This window comes from Salvelinus namaycush, chromosome 33 (genome assembly GCF_016432855.1).
Source record: "Salvelinus namaycush isolate Seneca chromosome 33, SaNama_1.0, whole genome shotgun sequence".
NCBI lineage: Eukaryota > Metazoa > Chordata > Actinopteri > Salmoniformes > Salmonidae > Salvelinus > Salvelinus namaycush.
This window is the reverse complement of record NC_052339.1, coordinates 23,470,625-23,491,268: the sequence shown is the minus strand read 5'-3', so window position 1 is coordinate 23,491,268 and position 20,644 is coordinate 23,470,625. Positions and strand designations below refer to the sequence as shown.

At 43.0% G+C, this 20,644-nt stretch overlaps 2 protein-coding genes across 6 annotated transcripts in view; both read left to right on the top strand.

Moving 5' to 3' along the window:
• LOC120027978 (LIM zinc-binding domain-containing Nebulette-like) overlaps window positions 1-5,069 on the top strand; it is an 89,765-nt gene extending 84,696 nt beyond the window's left edge. Inside the window, exons 7-9 of one of the 3 annotated variants that reach the window (XR_005473361.1) lie at window positions 536-669; window positions 808-921; window positions 1,324-1,392. Coding sequence is in view for 1 of the 3 variants with exons in the window: in XM_038973074.1 (XP_038829002.1) it covers window positions 1,324-1,501; window positions 3,112-3,233; window positions 3,475-3,651 (477 nt within the window). In the remaining 2 variants the exon portion in view is untranslated. Of the gene's footprint in view, window positions 1-535; window positions 670-807; window positions 1,080-1,323; window positions 1,502-3,111; window positions 3,234-3,474 lie in introns of those variants that run through there. The other 2 variants (XM_038973074.1, XR_005473360.1) reach the window with 2 other exon arrangements.
• A 5,932-nt stretch (window positions 5,070-11,001) lies between these two features.
• Window positions 11,002-19,636, top strand: LOC120027731 (translocon-associated protein subunit alpha-like). 3 transcript variants are annotated; one of them, XR_005473336.1, is made up of 10 exons: window positions 11,002-11,176; window positions 13,987-14,117; window positions 14,204-14,297; window positions 14,615-14,877; window positions 15,177-15,253; window positions 15,394-15,472; window positions 16,538-16,631; window positions 17,841-17,855; window positions 18,300-19,025; window positions 19,262-19,636. XR_005473336.1 is itself a non-coding variant. In XM_038972729.1 (9 exons), the coding sequence occupies exons 1-9, from the start codon at window positions 11,107-11,109 to the stop codon at window positions 18,365-18,367; spliced, it is 891 nt and encodes a 296-aa protein (XP_038828657.1). In that variant the 5' UTR covers window positions 11,002-11,106; the 3' UTR covers window positions 18,368-19,625. The 3 variants fall into 3 exon arrangements, 2 of the variants coding, with proteins under 2 accessions (XP_038828657.1, XP_038828659.1); XM_038972729.1 differs by having other exon boundaries at window positions 18,300-19,625; XM_038972731.1 differs by lacking the exon at window positions 17,841-17,855 and having other exon boundaries at window positions 11,003-11,176; window positions 18,300-19,625.
• Window positions 19,637-20,644: the final 1,008 nt, after the last annotated feature.

Genomic DNA, 20,644 nt, shown 5'->3' with positions numbered 1-20,644 from the left:
GTTTGGATTTTCTACAGCTTCAATGGTGCTAACTAAAAATCACAACCCGCAGACACACTGAACAACCATTCAGTCAAATCCTGGGTTGTTACTTATACAATTCAACATTTTAATTCACTCCATTCCATGTAAACTCCTCAAAGATACAAGCCCACAATGATTTTTGTACACTAATTTGGTCTGAAACTCTGTCCTGTCCTGCCTGACACAGACAGCCTTTCACACTGGCCCTGGTCCAGTCTAAGTCATTACAGCCATTAGTGGACCCTCCTGAACAATCCCCCATTGAGGGAGTGGAGCAGACTGAAGGGACACGGGGGCCCAGCCTGGCAGCCCAGGCAGGATCTCTGGCGCCATGGTGACTGAACAGGGACACTGTTTTCACCCAGATGCCAATCACTAATGATACCCAGCAAGCTACATTTCGAATGGGACGTCATAATGATGTCAATTTCTGGTTGCAAACTGGTTTTCTGGTTGCAGAGACGGATAAACTCTGAGTTGTGAATGTTGTGTGAATATCGTGTGTCCACAGGTGAAGCATAAAAAGCAGCTGCAGGCTACCAGTGTGGGAGTCACCCCAGAGTTGGAGCGAGTCCGTCAGAACCAGGAGAACATCAGCTCAGCAAGTCACATAGGCTGCATCTGAAATGGCAACCTACAGTATATGTGAGCTCTGACCAAAAGTAGTACACTATGTAGTGGAAATGGCCTAGGTGGGAGTGTGCTAGTCAGTATGACCACCAATTACTTTTAAGCTATTTTAGAATATTGAGATGCAACCCGACCTACTTTTGTGCGTTGCAGGTGAAGTACCAGCGCGGGATGAAGGGGCGGTCCTGCGGCGAGTTGGACACGCCCAGACTGAGTAGTGTCAGGGAGTCCCAGAACGACATCTAACACGACCGAAGCGCACCGCATGTGGGACTGCTGCACTTTTAACCCACACAGCTAAAGAGTTAACAAGGAAACAGCCATGCTGTTTTGAGGGAGCCATAATGAATGTACTGTATTGTGTCTGTGAGCGTGTCTGTGAGCGTGTCTGTGTGTGCGTTACTAATAAAGTGATTTTTACATGGTTTCTTGTGATTAAGTTTTTTGCATGCTGACCAAAATACACCCTTTGCTTTCTGACCAACATGCACAAAGGTTGTGTGTGTGAGAATCCGTGTGTGTGTGCTTGACAGCCGATTTACCTGGTGTAACACGATTTCACAAATGTGTAAATGTACATCAATAATGTTCCTCTCATTAAGCTGCCACACACAACTCTGAGTTGTTATCGCGATGCTGAAAGTGTACCACCCATATTTGCTTGGGCAGGCAAAGTACCACGAGGACTTTGAGCGGACGAGGGGCCGAGGCTGCACCCCAGTGATGGAGGACCAAAACATGGAGAGAATGCACCACCGGAACAACCTGATGATGAGCGAAGCAGCCTACAAGGGAGTACACCCACAGGTGGTAGAGATGGACAGGAGACCTGGAGGCATCATCGTAGGTGAGTGGCACACAAAATGGCGGGCACCACCCGTCCTCAAAAAGGATTTGACCTTAAAGTACAGGAAATGTGATAATTCATTCATCTCATCTTTGAAGAATTTGTGATGTCCTTCAAACAAAGTTACAATGAAATTGCTGTCTAGTGTCTATCAATTATGGGTTGTTTAGTGTCAGTCAGGATACAAGCCACAGGAGGTTGGTGGTACCTTAATTGGGGAGGACGAGCTCGTGGTAATGGCTGGAGCAGAATTAATGGAATGGTATCAAACACATGATTTCCATGCTCCGTTCCAGCCATTATTATGAGCCGTCCTCCCCTCAGCAGCCTCCACTGATACTAGTTGATTTGTTTTCATTTTTTTATGCTGATGCCCAGATAATTCAAATGGACACTTTACAATAACTATTTACCAAAGATTGTATTTGATATAAAATGGAAATGTAGTTACATTTGTGGAAACAGAAAATATCCATTGTGACAGGTTTATCACTGCAGGCAGAAGTTCCAAGTTGGACTCTACTCACCTGGCCCGAAACTGTATGTGTTTTCCATATGTAATCTACATGACTTCAGCTGTGTATTTCTGTTTTCCTTTCCTTTGTATTCCTGTTTTCCCTGCTGTCTTTTCTCTCTAAATGACCTTTCCCCTGTCAAAGACCTTGAGGATCAGTGGACGGACCCAGGCTCCATCTTTGACTTTGACCTTGTGCAGGATAACGTTGAGTCTAAAAGTTTTCAGAGACTGTCTGGTGCTACAAACTTTACGGGACGTTTTCATCTCCCCTCACACCTTATCTAGACAACTGTATGTCACCCTCCTACTAGACCTTTATTTCTCTACCTGAGTGCGCCACTCATCTCTTCTACGTTCAGTTGAATTTCATCCTCATGTTCTCTTTGTTCTTTCCATTGCCTCTGTCATTTTCCTGACTTTTATTTTTCCTGACTTATTTTTCCTACTGTCTCTTTTGCCCTCTTGTGGCAGCGCCCGGCAGCAGTCTCAGCAGTCGGTGCTCTCGCAGGCCCAGTCAGTTAGCTCGCTGGTCTCTGCCTCTGACCTGTGGGACAAAAGCCTGCCTGTTTGCAGCAGCAGCTCCTCACTGCAGTCCCAGGACGGAGGTAGTAAGCTCTGTCAGAAAAATCAAAACACACGGCGGAAGAAGACATAATTTATTAATTAATTCATTCATCCATTACTATCAGTACCTTACTCTCTCCCCCATCTCTCTACCACCTGACCTCTCCCCCGTCTCTCTACCACCTGACCAACAGCCCACTAATATGTTGTATACAGAAGTCCCTAACCCAATATTTGAAAGACTCCAAGGGTTTTGGAGATGGTTGTGGTGTTTAACTGTTTAAACCCTAACTCTCTCTGTTCTCTTCTCTACCCACATAAATACCTAAGTCAGTGACCTTTTGATTCATGTCCAGGTCAACTGGGGATGGCATGGTTCCATTCTGATGTTCTATCTATCACCTAATATGCACAGTGAGACTCAAAGGAGATGGTATTTCTGCTCAAAAACAGTTTGAGCACTAAATGAAAGGTCTCAAACGTTTGTCATGAATGTCTTTGTATCTTCCTGTCTGTCTTTGACTACCAGCTCCTGTGCTACCTGGGGCGTACCATCAGAGTGCCCAGCCGCAACAGCCGGGGTACGGCTACATGCACCAGACCAGCATGTCGTCTGTGAGGTCTCAGCAGTCCCCCCCATCTGTCACCATGGTGAGTTCCAACGCAAGCAGTCTATTCTTCTACAGTAGGCTTTGTTAATTCATACAGGATCGTATTTGTATGCCATGGCCAATTTAATTAGGAAACTATCCAAAATGTCACTCATATTTGTTTACAATTGTTTTCGGGAATTCACACAATCAATGACTTGTGTGCCCTGATATTTATGTTGTACAACTAACGTTGTAGACACAAACACACGATTAACATTGTTGCCATACCTCCCATTCAGAGAGTTTACCGGGCGCTCTACGACTACGCAGCGCAAGACCACGACGAGGTGTCCTTCCGCGACGGGGATGTCATCGTCAACGCTCAGCCCATCGATGAGGGCTGGATGTACGGCACCGTTCAGAGGACCGGCAAATCAGGCATGCTCCCTGCCAACTACGTGGAGTGCTTCAACTAAGGGCCGCATCTCAATAGTCTTTAAGTGATTTCCTTTCCTCTCCCCTTGTCTCCTCTCCTCCATCAGCACTGATGTGAAAACAAAAAGATTGGATAGGCGGAAGGGATAAGGTGGACTGGATGCCTACTGGGAAATTGACTTCCACCAGTTCTTTTAATTTCATTTCAGTACAGTTGAAGGAGAGGAGATGAGGAAAGGAGGCCATTCTAGATTATTGAAATGCACCCAAGGGGCTAGCCTTACCATGGTTTGGTGGAGTCCTCTCCCCAAGTTTCTGTTTGAAGCCTGGTCCTGGAGGGCTACTGTACATGAGCAGAGATAAAGGAACTGGGTGATGTTGTTCAGTTTGCTCTGTCTAGACTACAGACCCAAACTATCATAGCTACTGTACATTACCCGCTGAAAATGGTCATGGAAAAATGTATCATGTAATAATACGTTTTACTTTTGGTTTAATTTAAAGCATTGGTGGCTTGTCCCACGTGAACAGTTAATGAAAAAATATATATATAATTCAATCAGAGAATTGTAACCCTCAAATAGACAACATAAAGCAGACAAAAAATGACCTATTCAATGGAATACATTTACCACTTTCTGGGAGAAGTCGAAAACATCATGATTCCCACAATAGAAACCACATTTGAATTCGTTAAGCAGTTTCTAATTGTTTCACACAAACGTTGTGTTGACTTCATGATTCCAAATGTGCATTCTTGCAGCACAAGAACAATAATGTTTTCGACTTATCCTGGAAAAGCAGTTAGTGGGTTTGCTTGAATAGCGCCCAACCCAGTCCTCCAGCACCGGAATAGGGAGGGACCCGCTTTCTTCTTGTACTCCTTTGTATTTCAATTATTATATTTTGCATTTGGACGTCAATACTAACCTTGTTTCATGTACAAATTAGGGGAGAGGGAGTGAAGGAGAAATGAACGTTTCAGGACAATCCTGAGCGATTGCCAGACAGTCAGCTGTTTAGCTTATGTTATATCATTAACACACTGCTTCATTCTGTTTCGGTCTGATGACATAAAGGTTTAAACCAGCTCCACAAGTAAATATAGTTGATACAAACTATAATTGAGTCATACCATCTCACCTCTTGCTTTGAGTTCAGTGGAGTGTCAAATACCACACAGGCTTTAATTAGATTATGTCCTCTTAGCGCTAACTAGCAACATGGTTGTCATAAATTGCCATGTAAACAGTGTCAAGTCAGAATGGTATATGAAGTTGGATTGTAAATCTTAAGATTTCTAAACTATTGTGAACACTTTTGATTCATAAGCACCTATAAAAAAAACACTAATGACAGTACACTCCAAAAGGGTTCTTCGGCTTTCCCAATAGGAGAACCCTTTTTGGTTCCAGGTAGAACCCTTTTTGGTTTCAGGCAGAACTCTTTTGGGTTCTGTGTAGAACCCTCTGTGGAAAGGGTTCTACCTGGAACCAAAAATGGTTCTTCAAAGGGTTCTCCTATGGGGACAGCCAAAGAACCCTTATTGGTTCTAGATAGCACCTTTTCTTCTAAGAGTATACATGTATTTGTGCATGTTATAAATGGTTTATAATATCTTAAGGCATGCAAAATCCATGCACACTATTGTGACCATTCAAGGACTTCATTTCCGGGTACATGGTAGCTGGGGATTCTCTCTTTACTGTGGTTTTGTACATTACATTTTATTACTGAAAGTGGTAACAAATGAAAATGTTGTGAAATTCTAATATTTATTGGCCTTTAAGAGACAATAACGGAACAGCAAGAAACATCAAGCTTGGTGTGTTGCTGATACAATTTATAAAGCCTTTTTTGTCCAAAGGTTTTTGCTTCTAGTAGTTCCGTTTTTTTTAAATGTCTCTTTAAAAAATGTTTACTCAGTTTGTACGCCAACACCGAGTTTTTTTGAGGTGTCACTTTTTCCTCAGTTAACCATTTGTTAAATTTTTTGGGGGTCATTAATTGCAGTGTGTCACGAGAAAAATAAAAACGCTTTGTCGACAATGATTTTGTAATTGGTTCATTTAAACACCTTTGACAAGCTACAGAGGATTATACATGGTCAGTGTATTACATTTAACAATACCACCATTTGTTTAAGGTTATTGTGTATAAATGTTGGTTGTAGCATGACTTATTATATATCTAGTATATTGACAGCTAAGTGCAAAGATCACAGCAGGCACTGATGATGCATCATAATTGACGCATCACAATGACATCCAGCAACATTGCATCATACTTTCTAGGCCATACGTTTATGTACATGGGAGCAACAGGTAGGAAATGCATTACTACTGTAGAAAATAGAGATGACAGTTATGATGAAATCATGTCAATGATAGGCCAAGTTGTAAGGATTTATTATCCAAAAAATTCACAACCTGAATTCATTACTTGTTTAGATTATTAAATAGTGCATGTTTATTTTCCATAAATATAGCACAACTCACCTACCCCCATTTGATCATCTCAGCAATAATTTCAATATTGACCTAATGTTTCAATCAATTTTGGTTAAAAAAAATCCATACAAATTTTACATGAAAATATCCAGAACAAATCATGTCTTATGTATCAGGTAATTCTGGGTGGACTCTCATCAGGTCTAAAAGGACAGTGAGTGAGGGACTCAGTGTGTAATTGGACTAACACGTAAAAGACCCTGATACACTTGTAATTGAACTGTATAACGGAATGGACCTAGACCAAACCGATCCTGTGGACTACCTAGGCCAGCACCTATCATCGGCACCTCCAAATGAACCAATCACAGACTCACAATGTGTCCACCGGGGGCGGAACATTCCAATAAATGGGAATCACGCTGTTACTACTCAAACACAACCTGAGATGGCTTCATCCTCACCCGTAAGTTTATATGTTATTTAGGAACCATATTGATTGTACCAGGATGTGGACATGGGGCTAGGGTTAGGGTTGTGGTGATTTGGTTTGGTTTGATTTTGATTTGGTTGTGGTTGAGGCTAGGTTTAGGGTTGAACTGGGATGTGGTCATAGATAGATAGATTGTTTATTAGTCACATGTACAGGGACGCACATGTAATTGGGGGGGGGGGGTAGGAAGTCGGGGCAGGAGGAGGACAGGAAGAGCAGGTAGCTGCCTAGTGACTATTCAGCAGCCTGATGGTCTGGGAGTAGAAGCTATGAAGCTAGGGTTGTGGTTGAGGCTAGGGTTAGGGTTGAACCGGGATGTGGACCTGAAGCTAGGGTCAGGGTTGTGGTTGAGGCTAAGATTAGAGTTGAACCAGGATGTGGACCTGAAGCTAGGGTCAGGGTTGTGGTTGGAGCTAGGGTTAGAGTTGAACCAGGATGTGGACCTGAAGCTAGGGTCAGGGTTGTGGTTGGAGCTAGGGTTAGAGTTGAACCAGGATGTGGACCTGAAGCTAGGGTCAGGGTTGTGGTTGGAGCTAGGGTTAGAGTTGAACCAGGATGTGGACATGAAGCTAGGGTCAGGGTTGTGGTTGGAGCTAGGGTTAGAGTTGAACCAGTATGTGGACATGAAGCTAGGGTCAGGGTTGTGGTTGGAGCTAGGGTTAGAGTTGAACCAGTATGTGGACATGAAGCTAGGGTTAGAGTTGTGGATGGAGCTAGGGTTAGAGTTGTAGATGGAGGTAGGGTTAGAGTTGAACCGGGATGTGGGCATGAAGTTAGGGTTAGGGTTGAACCGGGATGTGGACCGGAAGCTAGGGTTAGTGGTATAGGCGTCAAACAGAAGAAAACCTGAAACAGGGAGGAACTAGCTTGACTTGTTCAATAGCAAACGTTCCTTTTCGTTTTCTATATGTTCTCAGTCCTTTTGTTTTCTCATCAGTCTAATCACCTGATTTACTTCATGAGCTAGAAAGTGGTCATTCCTCAGTAGCCTAGATAAGTAGGTCTTTATATCTTTCAACCCAATAAACTGTCCACAGATGCAAACGACTGTGATAGATTTGGTTTGCCATGCCCCTGTTCATGACCCTGTCCCTGGCAATGACCAATCCAAACACAGCGTGCAGCATTTCCTGTGGAGTGAGCTTCTGTACGTGTCGGATGAAATCGCCCACCTGCGCCAGGTGAGCCACTGTCTGGCCGAGTACGAACGGGCGCTGAGTCGGCTGGAGTTGGAGAATGCCCAGCTGAGGAACATGGAGTCGGACTTGCTAGAGAGAGCCGAGGTCAGCGAGATAGGCCTCAGGCTGGCCAGGGAGAGCCGCCGCCACAAGGACCAGGAGATCCACGACCTGAGAGAGTCCAACTGTGTCCTGGCTCTCACCACCGACAGGCTGAGAAAGGCCTGCCGGGAGAAGGATAGGTGTCTGGTGGATTGCCAGAACAAGCGGAGTAGGAAGCCTGGGAGGATGCTACCGTTCGTGGAGGAAGGGGAGAGGAGGTCATTGCTGGGCCATGGAAATAAGGGAGGTGAGGGAAGTGAGGAATGTGCTATGCAGCCTCCAAAATCGGTGGAGGAGAAAGGCTCTCTGCATGAGAAGGGGGTGGGTGAGAAGGTGAAGCTCTACAGCAACTCTATAGCAGACTACAGTCTTTACCTACATCTCAAAGGGAGCGGAGGGGATCTGTGCTTTGAGATGCAGCTTCCATTGAGTTCAGAGGGGCCAGGTGTGGCTCAAGTGTGCCATCTTCTAAGACAACTAGAGACCGAAGTCTACAGTCCGGGTAAGACTGATGCAAGCAGGAACCAAGCCATCTGGAACTTTGGTGCCAGCCTGGAGAAATTGCATAAAACATTGAAAGGAGGAGAGATAGACGATGAAGTGGAATATGTGATTAAAGAGGATCAGAAAGGATCTCCATGCACCAAAGACAGTATGGAGGAAGAAGCAGAAGAACTTGAGGAGGCTGAATTCATTGAAGAGGACTTTGTTGAGGTCTGTAGGCCTATTCATTCATCCATTATCCCTCCCATCATACATTTGAGCAAATGATCCATCTCTCACTACATCCTCTTTCTCCCTAGGCTGTTTAAGTGGACGACAGCTGTGAAACACTGTGACTGCAGAAATAACTGTTTTTGAAGACATGCAGAGAAAGATGTCTTTCTTGACTCATTCTCCTTTGAACACCGTCTTACTTCACTTCCACTTTACAACCCGGAAGTGTACTATAAAGGTCAAGTCACACATCTAAATGCCTCCGTGTACTATTTGATCGGAAATGTAATGTATTCATTTGTTTTAAAGAAATATAGGCTTACAAAATGAAGATATCTATCCACTTTCTCTCACAAAAAGTAAATTCAGGTAAATCCCTTCAGATGTGATGACGATGTGTATACAGTACCAGTCAAAAGTTTGGACAAACCTACTCATTCAAGGGTTTTTCTTTATTTTTACTATTTTCCATATTGTAGAATAATGGTGAAGACATCAAAACTATGAAATAACACATATGGAATCATGTAATAACTAACAGTGTCAAACAAATATCTGAGATTCTTCAAAGTAGCCACCCTTTGCCTTGATGACAACTTTGCACACTCTTGGCATTCTCTCAAACCGCTTCCCCGAATGCTTTTCCAACAGTCTTGAAGGAGTTCCCACATATGCTGAGCACTTGTTGGCTGCTTTTCCTTCACTGCAGTCCAACTCATCCAAAACCATCTCAATTGGGTTGAAGTCGGGTGATTGTGGAGGCCAGGTCATCTGATGCAGCACTCCAGCACTCTCCTTCTTGGTCAAATAGCCCTTACACAGCCTGGAGGTGTCCTGTTGAAAAACAAATGATAGTCACACTAAGCGCAAACCAGACGGGATGGTGTATCACTCAGAATACTGTGATAGCCATGAAGTATGGCTGGTGGCATTGTCATGCTGGAGGGTCATGTCAGGATGAGCCTGCAGGAAGGGTACCACATGAGGGAGGAGGATGTCTTCCCAGTAACGCACAGCGTTGAGATTGCCTGCAATGACAACAAGCTCAGTCCGATGATGCTGTGACACACCGCCCCAGACCATGACGGACCCTCCACCTCCAAATCGATCCCGCTCCAGAGTACAGGCCTTGGTGTAACGCTCATTCCTTCGACGATAAATCCGACCATCACCCCTGGTGAGACAAAACCAGGACTCATTAGTGAAGAGCACTTTTTGCCAGTCCTGTCTGGTCCAGCGACAGTGGGTTTGTGCACATAGGCGACATTGTTTCCGGTGATGTCTGGTGAGGACCTGCCTTACAACAGGCCTACAAGCCCTCAGTCCAGCCTCTCTCAGCCTATTGCGGACAGTCTGAGCACTGATGGAGAGACTGTGCCTTCCTGGTGTAACTCGGGCAGTTGTTGTTGCCATCCTGTACCTGTTCCGCAGGTGTGATGTTCGGATGTACCGATCCTGTGCAGGTGTTGTTACACGTGGTCTGCCACAGTGAGGACGATCAGCTGTCCATCCTGTCTCCCTGTAGCGCTGTCTTAGGCATCTCACAGTACAGACATTGCAATTTATTGCCCTGGCCACATCTGCAGTCCGAATGCCTCCTTGCAGCATGCCTAAGTCACGTTCACGTAGATGAGCAGGGACCCTAGGCATCTTTCTTTTGGTGTTTTTCAGAGTCAGTAGAAAGGCCTCTTTAGTGTCCTAAGTTTTCATAACTGTGACCTTAATTGCCTACCGTCCGTAAGCTGTTTGTGTCTTAATGACCGTTCCACAGATGCATGTTCATTAATTGTTTATGGTTCATTGAACAAGCATGGGAAACAGTGTTTAAACCCTTTACAATGAAGATCTGTGAAGTTATTTTGACATTTTGAACAAATTATTTTTGAAAGACAGGGTCCTAATAAAGGGAAGATCCTTTTTTTGCTGAGTTTATGTTTCAGTAAAATTGGATTTTTACCATTTATAGCAATGGTTATCAACTGTACTGCAGGGATGGAACATAAGTCGCAGAAAATTGAGGTTGTGGTGGCAGCTGCAGAGAGGTATTTGGGTGTGCGAGACTTGACATCAGAGTTTTATTTTTTTAACCAGGCAAGTCAGTTAAGAACAAATTCTTATTTACAATGATGGCCTACCCTGGCCAAACCCTAACCCGGATAACGCTGGGCTTGTGGTACAGCCTGGAATCAAACCAGGGTCTGTAGTGACACCTCTAGCACTGAGATGCATTGCCTTAGACCACTGCGCCACTCGGGTGGTAGTGGTGTCCCATCCTTTCAGGTTGATGGCCTGAGGTAGGACTAAATATATTTAAATAGTGGAATAATTTTTGTTTGTTTGTGTAGTGTTAGATGGTAGGGTATTTGTTTATTTTATTTTTTTTTCAAGAAAAGTTGTACTCGAGTCTAGTAGGTGGCAGTAATGCAACGTTTGTTGGATGCCAACCGCCGTTAAACCTAATTGAAGAAGAAGAAGAAGAAGTAGTAGCAGTAGCAGCTAGGCTTCAGGGAATCACTACGTTTCATAGTGAAGGAGGCTTACTGATTTCACATCAAAATGATGACATTTCTACCTAAACTGCTTTTGCTAGTATTACTAGCTTTCCCGGCAACGATTATCATGAAAGGTGAGTCTATCGAACTGGAATTAGGTTGACTAGCTGAATTGAAACAGCCTTGGCTATTACAGCTAACGTTAGCTTTATGGAAGGCCACTGTCTGACAGTGTCCCATGCGCATTTTGACATGTGTAAATATTATTTTCTGCTAGTACGGCATTGTAGCTACTGTCCTTCTCAAATAATCGTTTTATCGGTTTCGATACTGGCTACACGTTTTAGTACCTATTCATTTCAAATGTAATATAATAGATTCTTGCTCAGTCAAAAGTGGAAGCTACGGTATCTACAGTAACTAGACTGACGTGTCCTTACCAGCCAGCTTGCTGCTAGCTGTCATTCATGTAGCCAGCTATCTAGGTTGCTAACAAATTAGCAACTTATTATCTACACCATCACCTAGTTAAGTTTATTTCTGTTGTGCTGATTGTCTGTTTAATCTAGCTAACTATCTGTCCGTGTGCTCTTTGGTGGAATGTGTCTAGCTAGTACTACTAGCTAACGTTAGTACTAGTGCTAGCTAGTACTGCTAGTTAACGTTAGTACTAGTGCTAGCTAGTAGTTAACGTTGTCGATAATGAACACAATTAGAAACGCAACATTTTCAAAGATTTCAATGAGTTAGTTTATATAAGGCAATAAGTCAATTGAAATACATTAATTAGGCCCTAATCTATGGATTTCACATGGGAATACCGATATGCATCCGTTGGTCACATATACCTTTAACAAAAAGGTAGGGAGGGCATGGATCAGAACCAGCCAGTATCTGGTGTGACCACCATTTGCCTCATGCAGCGCGACACATCTCCTTCACTTAGAGTTGATCAGGCTGTTGATTGTGGCCTGTGGAATGTTGCCCCACTCTTCATTGGCTGTGCTAAGTTACTGGATATTGTTGGGAACTGGAACACGCGTTCTTAAATGTTGATCCAGAGCATCCCAAACATGCTCAATGGATGACATGTCTGAGTATACAGGCCATGGAAGAACTGCAACATTTTCAGCTTCCAGGAATTGTGTACAGATCCTTGCAGCATGGGGTCCTGCGTTATCATGCTGAATAATGAGCTGATGGCGGCAGATGAATGGCATGACAATGGGCCTCAGGATCTCGTCACGGTATCTCTGTGCATTCAAATTGCCATCGATAAAATGCAATTGTTTTCTTGTCCATAGCTTATGCCTGCCCATCCAATAACCATATTGCCACCAACGTTCACATCCGCAAACTGCTTGCCCACACAACACCATACACGTGATCTGCGGTTGTGAGGCCAGTTGGACGTACTACCAAATTCTCTTAAACGACGGCTGCGGCATATGGTAGAGAAATTAACATTACGTTACAACATTCCTGCAGTCATCATGCCAATTGCACACTCCCTTAACTTGAGACATCTGTGGCGTTGGGTGACCCAACTGCACATTTTAGTGGCTTTTATTGTCCCTAGCGCAAGGTGCACCCGTGTAATGATTCTGCTGTTTAATGAGCTTCTTGATATGCCACACCTGACAAATGGATGGATTATCTTGGCAAAGGAGAAATGCTCATTAACAGGGATGTAAATCAATTTGTTCACCAAATTTGAGAGAAATTAGCTTTTTCTGCATTTGTTGACAAAAGTGGACCAACACTTTACATGTTGCATTTTATATTTTTGTTCAGTAAATTAATAGTCTGATTTAGTCAACAAATACAGTAGTCAGATTAAAAAGGTTAAAGGTACAAGACTTTGTACATATCTGGCTATGTTGACAAAATCACTATATATCCCATCGAGCCAAGAGGGGAAAGGCTGCCCGTTTTCACAGTTCCAAGACCAGTCAGAAACGTCCAGCTAACCCTACGCCAATGACGCTGGTGCATCTCCAAACTGAACTTAAGTAGCAATGATATCCTTTGCCACCATTGTCTGACGACACGACAGATGGCTTGAACCAGTCATGACTATTCCACAGACAAATCATTTAAGTTTCTTTCTAGAAAATGTCTTATTTACATGATTGTATAACTAGCAAAGGAGTTTTGAAGTTGAGAGTGCAGTATTTATGAAGTTTGGCAATGAGGATGAAAAACTAGCATAGTTCAGCTAGTTTATCCAGGGAAAACAAACTCTGACAGAATATAGCTTGGCGCACATGAACACTAGACTAATTCAGGACACCGATTATAGTTTTTATGCCCTGATATCAGGAGCTGCCAGCAAAGTTTTGATTAAATGATTCAGACGGAAACTAATACATCAGATGACAAATATTTGAGAGCGAATCCATATATAAACCCAAAATCAGCTGTATTTGCCAATATTAAAACAACGCTTAAAATGATGTTTGAGTGAACCTGAATCCAAACAATGTATAGTGAAGTCGCTTCTAGACACTGTAGACTCCTCCTCTTCACCATTCTATGCCTAGTCTTCATCTCCTGTCACTCAATTCACATCAAAAACCATGATTTCAACATGGGACAAGCAGCCCTCTATTTTTGTCAAAGCCTGAAAATCGTATCTGTTGTTCTGACATTGTAGCCAGCAGTGTTTTGCTTGAGTGGTTCAACATTAGAAGCTTGCGATATGAGTCATTTGATAATTCAATGACTTTTGCTAGGCCTAAAACCTGTGACTGTAATGAACACAAGATTTGTTCAACCTCAGTTTTAGTCCCTTGATAAGATATTAGCTATGTAGCTAAACGCCCTTTCTGCAGCCATGGTAGGTGTGGTGATGTGAACATAATAATAGGATTCATTTTGACTCAGTGACTTCTCTAAGTTAGTTAGATTTTAAGTCGGAGGTATTTCCTTACAATCAATGCAGGGCCATTGGTGGCAGCTCAGGATGCTACTGAGGACGAGGAGGCAGCTGATGAAGATGCTGTGGATGATGACGTGAACGCAGAGGATGAGGATGACGAGGCCGAAGTTGAAGATGATGAAAATACGGAATTGGTAAGAGGTTAGGCTACTTTTGTCTGCCTCCCTAGGCTTTTTTTGTGTAAAAGAAATAAACGCAATGTCTCTTTTGTATATTTTAGACGGAAGAAAAAGAGGAAGAGGAGGAAGCCGTAGGAGGAGATGTGAAAGCCTCCCCCAATGCTGACACCACCATCCTCTTCGTCAAGGGAGATGGTAGGAGTATGAGCACAGACTAGGGCTCGTCTCAACATATCTGCATGTTGAATTTTGCACATCATTTCCTCATGATTGTTTTGAACTGCTTGTTTTCACAGACTATGACTTGTATTTGTAGATGGATTGACTTAGCTACGATGCTTAGGATATATGTTTCAACCTCATTTATTGCACATGGCACTGAACAAATGTCTGCTCAATTACTTGAATGAAAAGGAATTCATCTGATTTTGACAAGCCTGTGTGCTTCAAATTCACCTGAAAGCCAACACTCCTACTCTTCTGTTGCACTTTCTCCTGTCTTTTGCCTTCAGACTTCCCAGCTAACGACATTGTGAAGTTCCTGATGGGCTTCACCAACAAAGGCAGCGACAACTTTGTGGTGGAGTCGCTGGACGCATCCTTCCGCTACCCGCAGGACTTCCAGTTTTACATCCAGAACTTCACAGCCCTGCAGCTGGGAATAGTGGTGCCTGCCGGGCGCCAGGCCACATTTGAGTACTCTTTCATCCCCGCCGAGCCCATGGGTGGGCGCCCCTTCGGCCTGGTTATCAACCTCAACTACAAGGACAGCAACGTAAGTGGGCCTTGGCTCTTGTCTGTGATTAGTCAGCCATTTTGTGATAGGCAATCATTTGTGAAAAAGACTATCAAGAATGGTCATGGGTGTTGTTTTTCAGTTTCCTTTCTCTTGGCAAGTGTTGAGATATAACAACTTATAGCTGTGAAGCTTCTTTCATTCATTTTATATAGTGGTGTGTGGCTGAAGTCTTTCCTTTGCTTGTGAGGTTGCACTTTCATATGAAATGGGGAAAGATGAATGATAGTTCACTAGCTAGAGGTGATATCTGAGCCTCTCCCTTGCGCCTCTCTCAGGGTAACTTGTTCCAGGATGCTGTGTTCAACCAGACTGTGACCATCACAGAGAGAGAGGACGGACTGGACGGAGAGACGTAAGTGAGACTAGATGGGCTAGCCCTGTGTTGGAAGACGTTCAGAAGGGCTAAATGAAACCACTCTATTGGGGATGGCTGCCAAACAAACAGCCGCCACACCAGGTGTCTTAACTCCTCTCTGTTTTCTGTATCTCTAGGATCTTCATGTATGTGTTCCTGTCTGGTTTGGGTCTGCTGGTGGTGGTAGGCCTTCATCAGCTGCTAGAGTCCAGAAAGGTAAAGCTACAAAGCCGACGCCACTGAATGCAGAAGAATAATTAATTAAAGCCGCACTATGTAACTTTTTGGGTGACCTGACCAAATTCAGATAGAAATTAGTTGTAGTTCTGTCATTCTCATTGAAAGCAGGTCTAAGAAGCGGTAGATCTGTTGTATGTGCACTTTTTCTATGCTTCCCATTCTTAAGTTTTGTTTTTGCGTCTTCTACTTTCGGTTTTGAACACCAGCTGAAAATACAATCTTTTTGGTTATGGACAATGTATTTCACATCAGTTTAGATGGTACAATGATTTCCAACACTACTGCTACTTGCTTTTATTTGTCACAAACTGAAATTACGTGAACTGTTAGAATTTTAGCAACCAGGAAGTGGCTGAGCGATTTCTGCGTAGTGCACCTTTAAGCATATTTTTCCTTTGTTTATGTGTGTTCTTTCCTCGTTTTTTCGAGAGGGATACGAAGACCGGAAGATATGTACTTTCGGTAGCTTTGCTGAAGCAATGCACCATGATGAGATTTCCATAGAATGTTGGTAGATGAGCAGTCCAGAGAGAAAGGAATTAGGAGATGCCTCTTCACATTCAACAGTGGGATTCTCCCAGTTCAGATGATTGTCAGTTGATGAGTCAATGTCCTTTTTTCAGGTTGAACACAGTGAGAGTCAGAAAAGGATTCGAGCTAGTACCACTACTTTTCTGAGGAACATGGAGGTAGACAGGGAAAGAGGCGGGTTCAGTTTCAGCTATTTCGTTGAAAAGCAAGAATGAGGGCAAAATGGATGTATGCTCTACTACTACTACTACTACAACTACAACAACATGAATAAAAGGCCTAGGGGAGAAAAGGCCATGTGTGTGGAAGATGGGTTTTGGGGATTGTGTTTTGAGAAAGTTCAAGTGTCTAACCCACACTAGAACATTTTAGAAGACTGAGGGGGATAAAGAGTTAATAGTTTGCAAGACAATTTTAGGGTTTTGTTTATGTAGAAGTCTAGTGAAAGTATAAGTTTCGTGGCTTCCTCAACGGTTCAGTCACTCTTGTGTTCTCCCCCACCCCGTGCAGAGGAGGCGGCCAGCTGCCAAGGTGGAGATGGGCACTTCTAGCCACAACGATGTGGACATGAGCTGGATTCCCCAGGAGACCCTTAACCAGATCAGTAAGTTCCCACCTCACCACTCACTCATCCAACATTATGCTAGCTAGTAGCCACAGGGGAACTAACTGTTTTATGCTAGCCATTAGCCACAGGACATTATGCTAGCTAGTAGCCACAGGGGAGCTAGCTGTTCATGCTAGCCATTAGCCACCGGGGTGCCAGCACCTTCAACAGCTGAGCCTAGGTTACTAACAGTGTAAAGTGAAATATATGGGTATATCTTAGATTGGGCTGCATAAGTGCATGGGATTTTTTTTTTTTAAGCTACAGTGTGTCGTAGAAAATTGCAAGATTACGTTATAATGCTTGTAAGATTACGTTATAATGCTTGTAAGATTACGTTATAATGCTTGTAAGATTACGTTATAATGCTTGTAAGATTACGTTATAATAGTTGTTTTATTCGACAGAATAGATATAACTATTGTGTGTGTGTTCCACTGAGGATGGGCCTCTATGAGATGGCACTGACCGAGGAGATTTATGCTGTCTTTGGGTGATAAAACCTAAAGAGCATTCCAGATTGGATGAGGTAATGGTTCTATGCTATGAAGTACCAGGAACGAGATTAGAACCTCGTCTTATGGACCAAACTGAGCAATAATTTATAGCGAATGTTATCTGGCTAAGGGATACTCCTTTCTCAATTATAAAGGCCCTTTGTGAAGAGTTCCTAAGATCTGTGGTTTGTCATGTAGGTTGAGAGGGGTGTATCTTGGCTATAAAAGATCTTTGTAATTTTCTGTAGTCACTCCCAATGGTTCATTAGAAATGGTGCATCATTGAAAGTCAAATTGCTATTGCAAAGCTCTTATTATTAAAGATGTCGTTTAAGTATAACTCTGACTGGCGTGTGAAGTTTGTAACTCTCCTCATTTGGTAATGCAGAAATATGCCACCACAAGTGTCAAATGAAAAGCTTTTAAGAGGACTGAAGTGTAAGCACATCCTAGCTGCTATGCCCCGTCCTTGCTGTGGTCCTCTTTCTATAGCCTACATGCTCCTCTATTGTGCAATCCCCTCTAGTTCACCAACTGCTGTCAGCTATGTAACGTTGCAATGTTTCCATAGATGCCTGTTGTCAACTTTGGGGATATTTAACTTTTCTAGAATTCTCTCTGTTTGGCTGGTGTTTCAAAACTACCTGTTCTCTCTCTGGGCATGGGTTCATTCTCTTTTCTCTCTCTCCTTGTTTCCTTGTGTCTTCAGTGCAGAGTCGGCGAGGTGAGGCTTCCCTTTCTCTCAGGAGTGAGCGGTAGTAGTTTAGCTAAATGTTAAGTTTGCTCTAGTTGTAGTACTAAAGAACGCATCTGTTTGACTCAACAGTGAATTCAATTAGCATATTCAGAAGCACTGATATCTCAATCATTGATTCATCTTAGTCTCTGTTGTAGCATCTATGGTCAATCAATTGGCTATGGTCCCTGATCTCAGTCCATAGAGACACTCCTCATAGGTCTGAAAGGGTCAATTTGATATAGACCTAATCACCATAGTTGCCTATGTGGAGTTTCTACCATAACTCATCCAATTCTTACAGATCTACAAGCTGCGGCTATGTGTTGATTTTAGACTGTGCCTATGCAAAAATAATATGATCCAAAGAGTGACATCTAAAAAGGACACCACCTGCAAACCTTCCCTAAACCTCTCCTGTCGTTTCCCCAGACAAGGCTTCCCCCAGACGATCTCCCCGCAAGCGGACACAGAAGCGCTCTGCTGGTTCGGACGAGTGATGGGCCCCCACTGCCCAGTTCTGCCAGTCGCGCCTGATGCAGCCATAGCGCCAACCTTGTCAGCTGGGGAGAGGCAACAGCCTTCTCTCACCACAAAATCTCTTCGCAAGAGGCCGGTTTCTACCGCTAAACTAGACGATAAATACCAAACGGACCCATTTTATTTTATTTTGTCGAGGCGTTATTATCACAGGTATTGTGATGAAGAAATGGTTAATTCATTTTGAGTAAGTTTTTGTGAAGATTAAAGCCCTGAAAGATGGAGATGGGAGGGGGGGATATTAGAGCTAGGTAAATGATAGTGGGGGATGATACACTTCATGTTTTTTTTCTTTTAGGTAATTTTTGGTTGCGATTGCCTTTCATGTTTTTACCTGTGGATATCTTTTTACCTGTGGATATCTTTTTGAGGCAGAATAGTGATTGTTGTTTTTGGTATCCCGGAGAGCCATGATTACACACACCATGTCTAAAAAAATATATATATATATAATGTTTTGCACTGGTTAATATCTACACATTTGTGTTTCTGTCACATTGTTCTCTGCTGCTTCGTGGCACAGAGGATGGCTGGCTTCGAATCTTGTCATTTGAAGTGCACTGCAATGTTCGGCCATCTTTCACAGCTTGGATGATTCGCTGAAGACATGAGGACATGGTAAACAGTCTTCTTTTGTCCTCAATGTGCCTGTAAAAAAAATATACACACGTTTTGTGTCATTTACTGTAAATTTGCATTCTTTATTCCAAGGCTCGATTTATTTAATCTACACCTATGAATTCAGTATTTAATTTTAAATCTGAGGATCTGAATACAGCACTGGTTTGTGTGTGTGTATACACTGAGTGCCCTGCAATGCTAATTTAGTTTCTTGACTTGTCTGTGTTTTACAGGGACAGTACATTTACTACTGTACCACAAGGCCCCCCCATTTCATAAACTTCTGAGAGGGGCTTTGGACTAACTGTTTGGCACTGACTGTCAAATTTGTGAAAACAAATGTTCGCTATTAAATATTCCATCCCCCCCCCCCCCCCCCCAACCATCTTTCTGTTGTGTGATTCATGGAGCTTTTTATTTACCATTTGAGAATAGATGGATCCCAAATAAAAAATGTCCCCCTCTGTATATGAACTTGTAATGAAAACATATTGTAGCAAAAAAAAAACATTTTTACGCCACAGTATGAAAATGTTCATTTTGGACACTGGTGCAGCTTGATGTAGAAAACAGAAAATTAAAGTGGAGATGTATGTGCTTTGTCTTTATTTACTGCAGTGTGAACAAATACATATTTTGTCTTCACTCTTGCTGAACACTCAATGAATTCATTAAGTAATTGATTAGTGTATAATGGGTAGAGCAATAACCGCACAGCCCGGGATTAAAACAAACAGCACTGTGCAGAAATTGCTTTTAGTCGAACATAACCTTTTTAAAAGTCAAATGCAATGCGATGTCTGTGCATTGTAGTTTGTTTGAACCCTGGACCTGTATCTACAAAGCATCTCAGAGTAGGAGTACTGATCTGGGATCTGACCAGATAATCTTATTCATTATTATCCTTAGAGATACACTACATGACCAAAAGTATGTGGACACCTTGTCGAACATCTCATTCCAAAATCATGGGCATTAATATGGAGTTGGTCGCCTCTTTACTGCTAAAACAGCCTCCACTCTTCTGGGAAGGCTTTCCACTAGATGTTGGAACATTGTTGAGGGGCCTTACGTCCATTCAGCCACGAGTGTTAGTGAGGTCGGGCACTGATGTTGGTGTGCCAATTCATCACAAAGGTGTTAGATGGGGTTGAAGTCAGGGCCAGTTAAGTTCTTCCACACCAATCTCGATAAACCATTACTATTGAAAGTCAACTTATGCATAGTGCCAACTGTGAAGTTTGGTGGAGGAGGAATAATGGTCTGGGGCTGTGTTTCATGGTTCAGACTAGGCCCCTTTGTTCCAGTTAAGGGAAATCTTAACACTACAACATGAAATTACATTTTAGACAATTCTGTGCTTCCAAGTTTGTGGAAGGCCCTTTCCTGTTTCAGCATGTCTATGCCCCTGTGCACAAAGTGAGGTCCATACAGAAATGGTTTGTTGAGATCAGTGTGGAAGAACTTGACTGGCCTGCACATAGTCCTGAACTCAACCCCATCAAACACCTTTGGGATATATTAGCACGCCAACTGCAAACCAGGTCTAACCAGGCCTCTTGTGGCTGAATGGAAGCAAGTCCCCACAGCAATGTTCCAACATCTAGTGGAAAGCG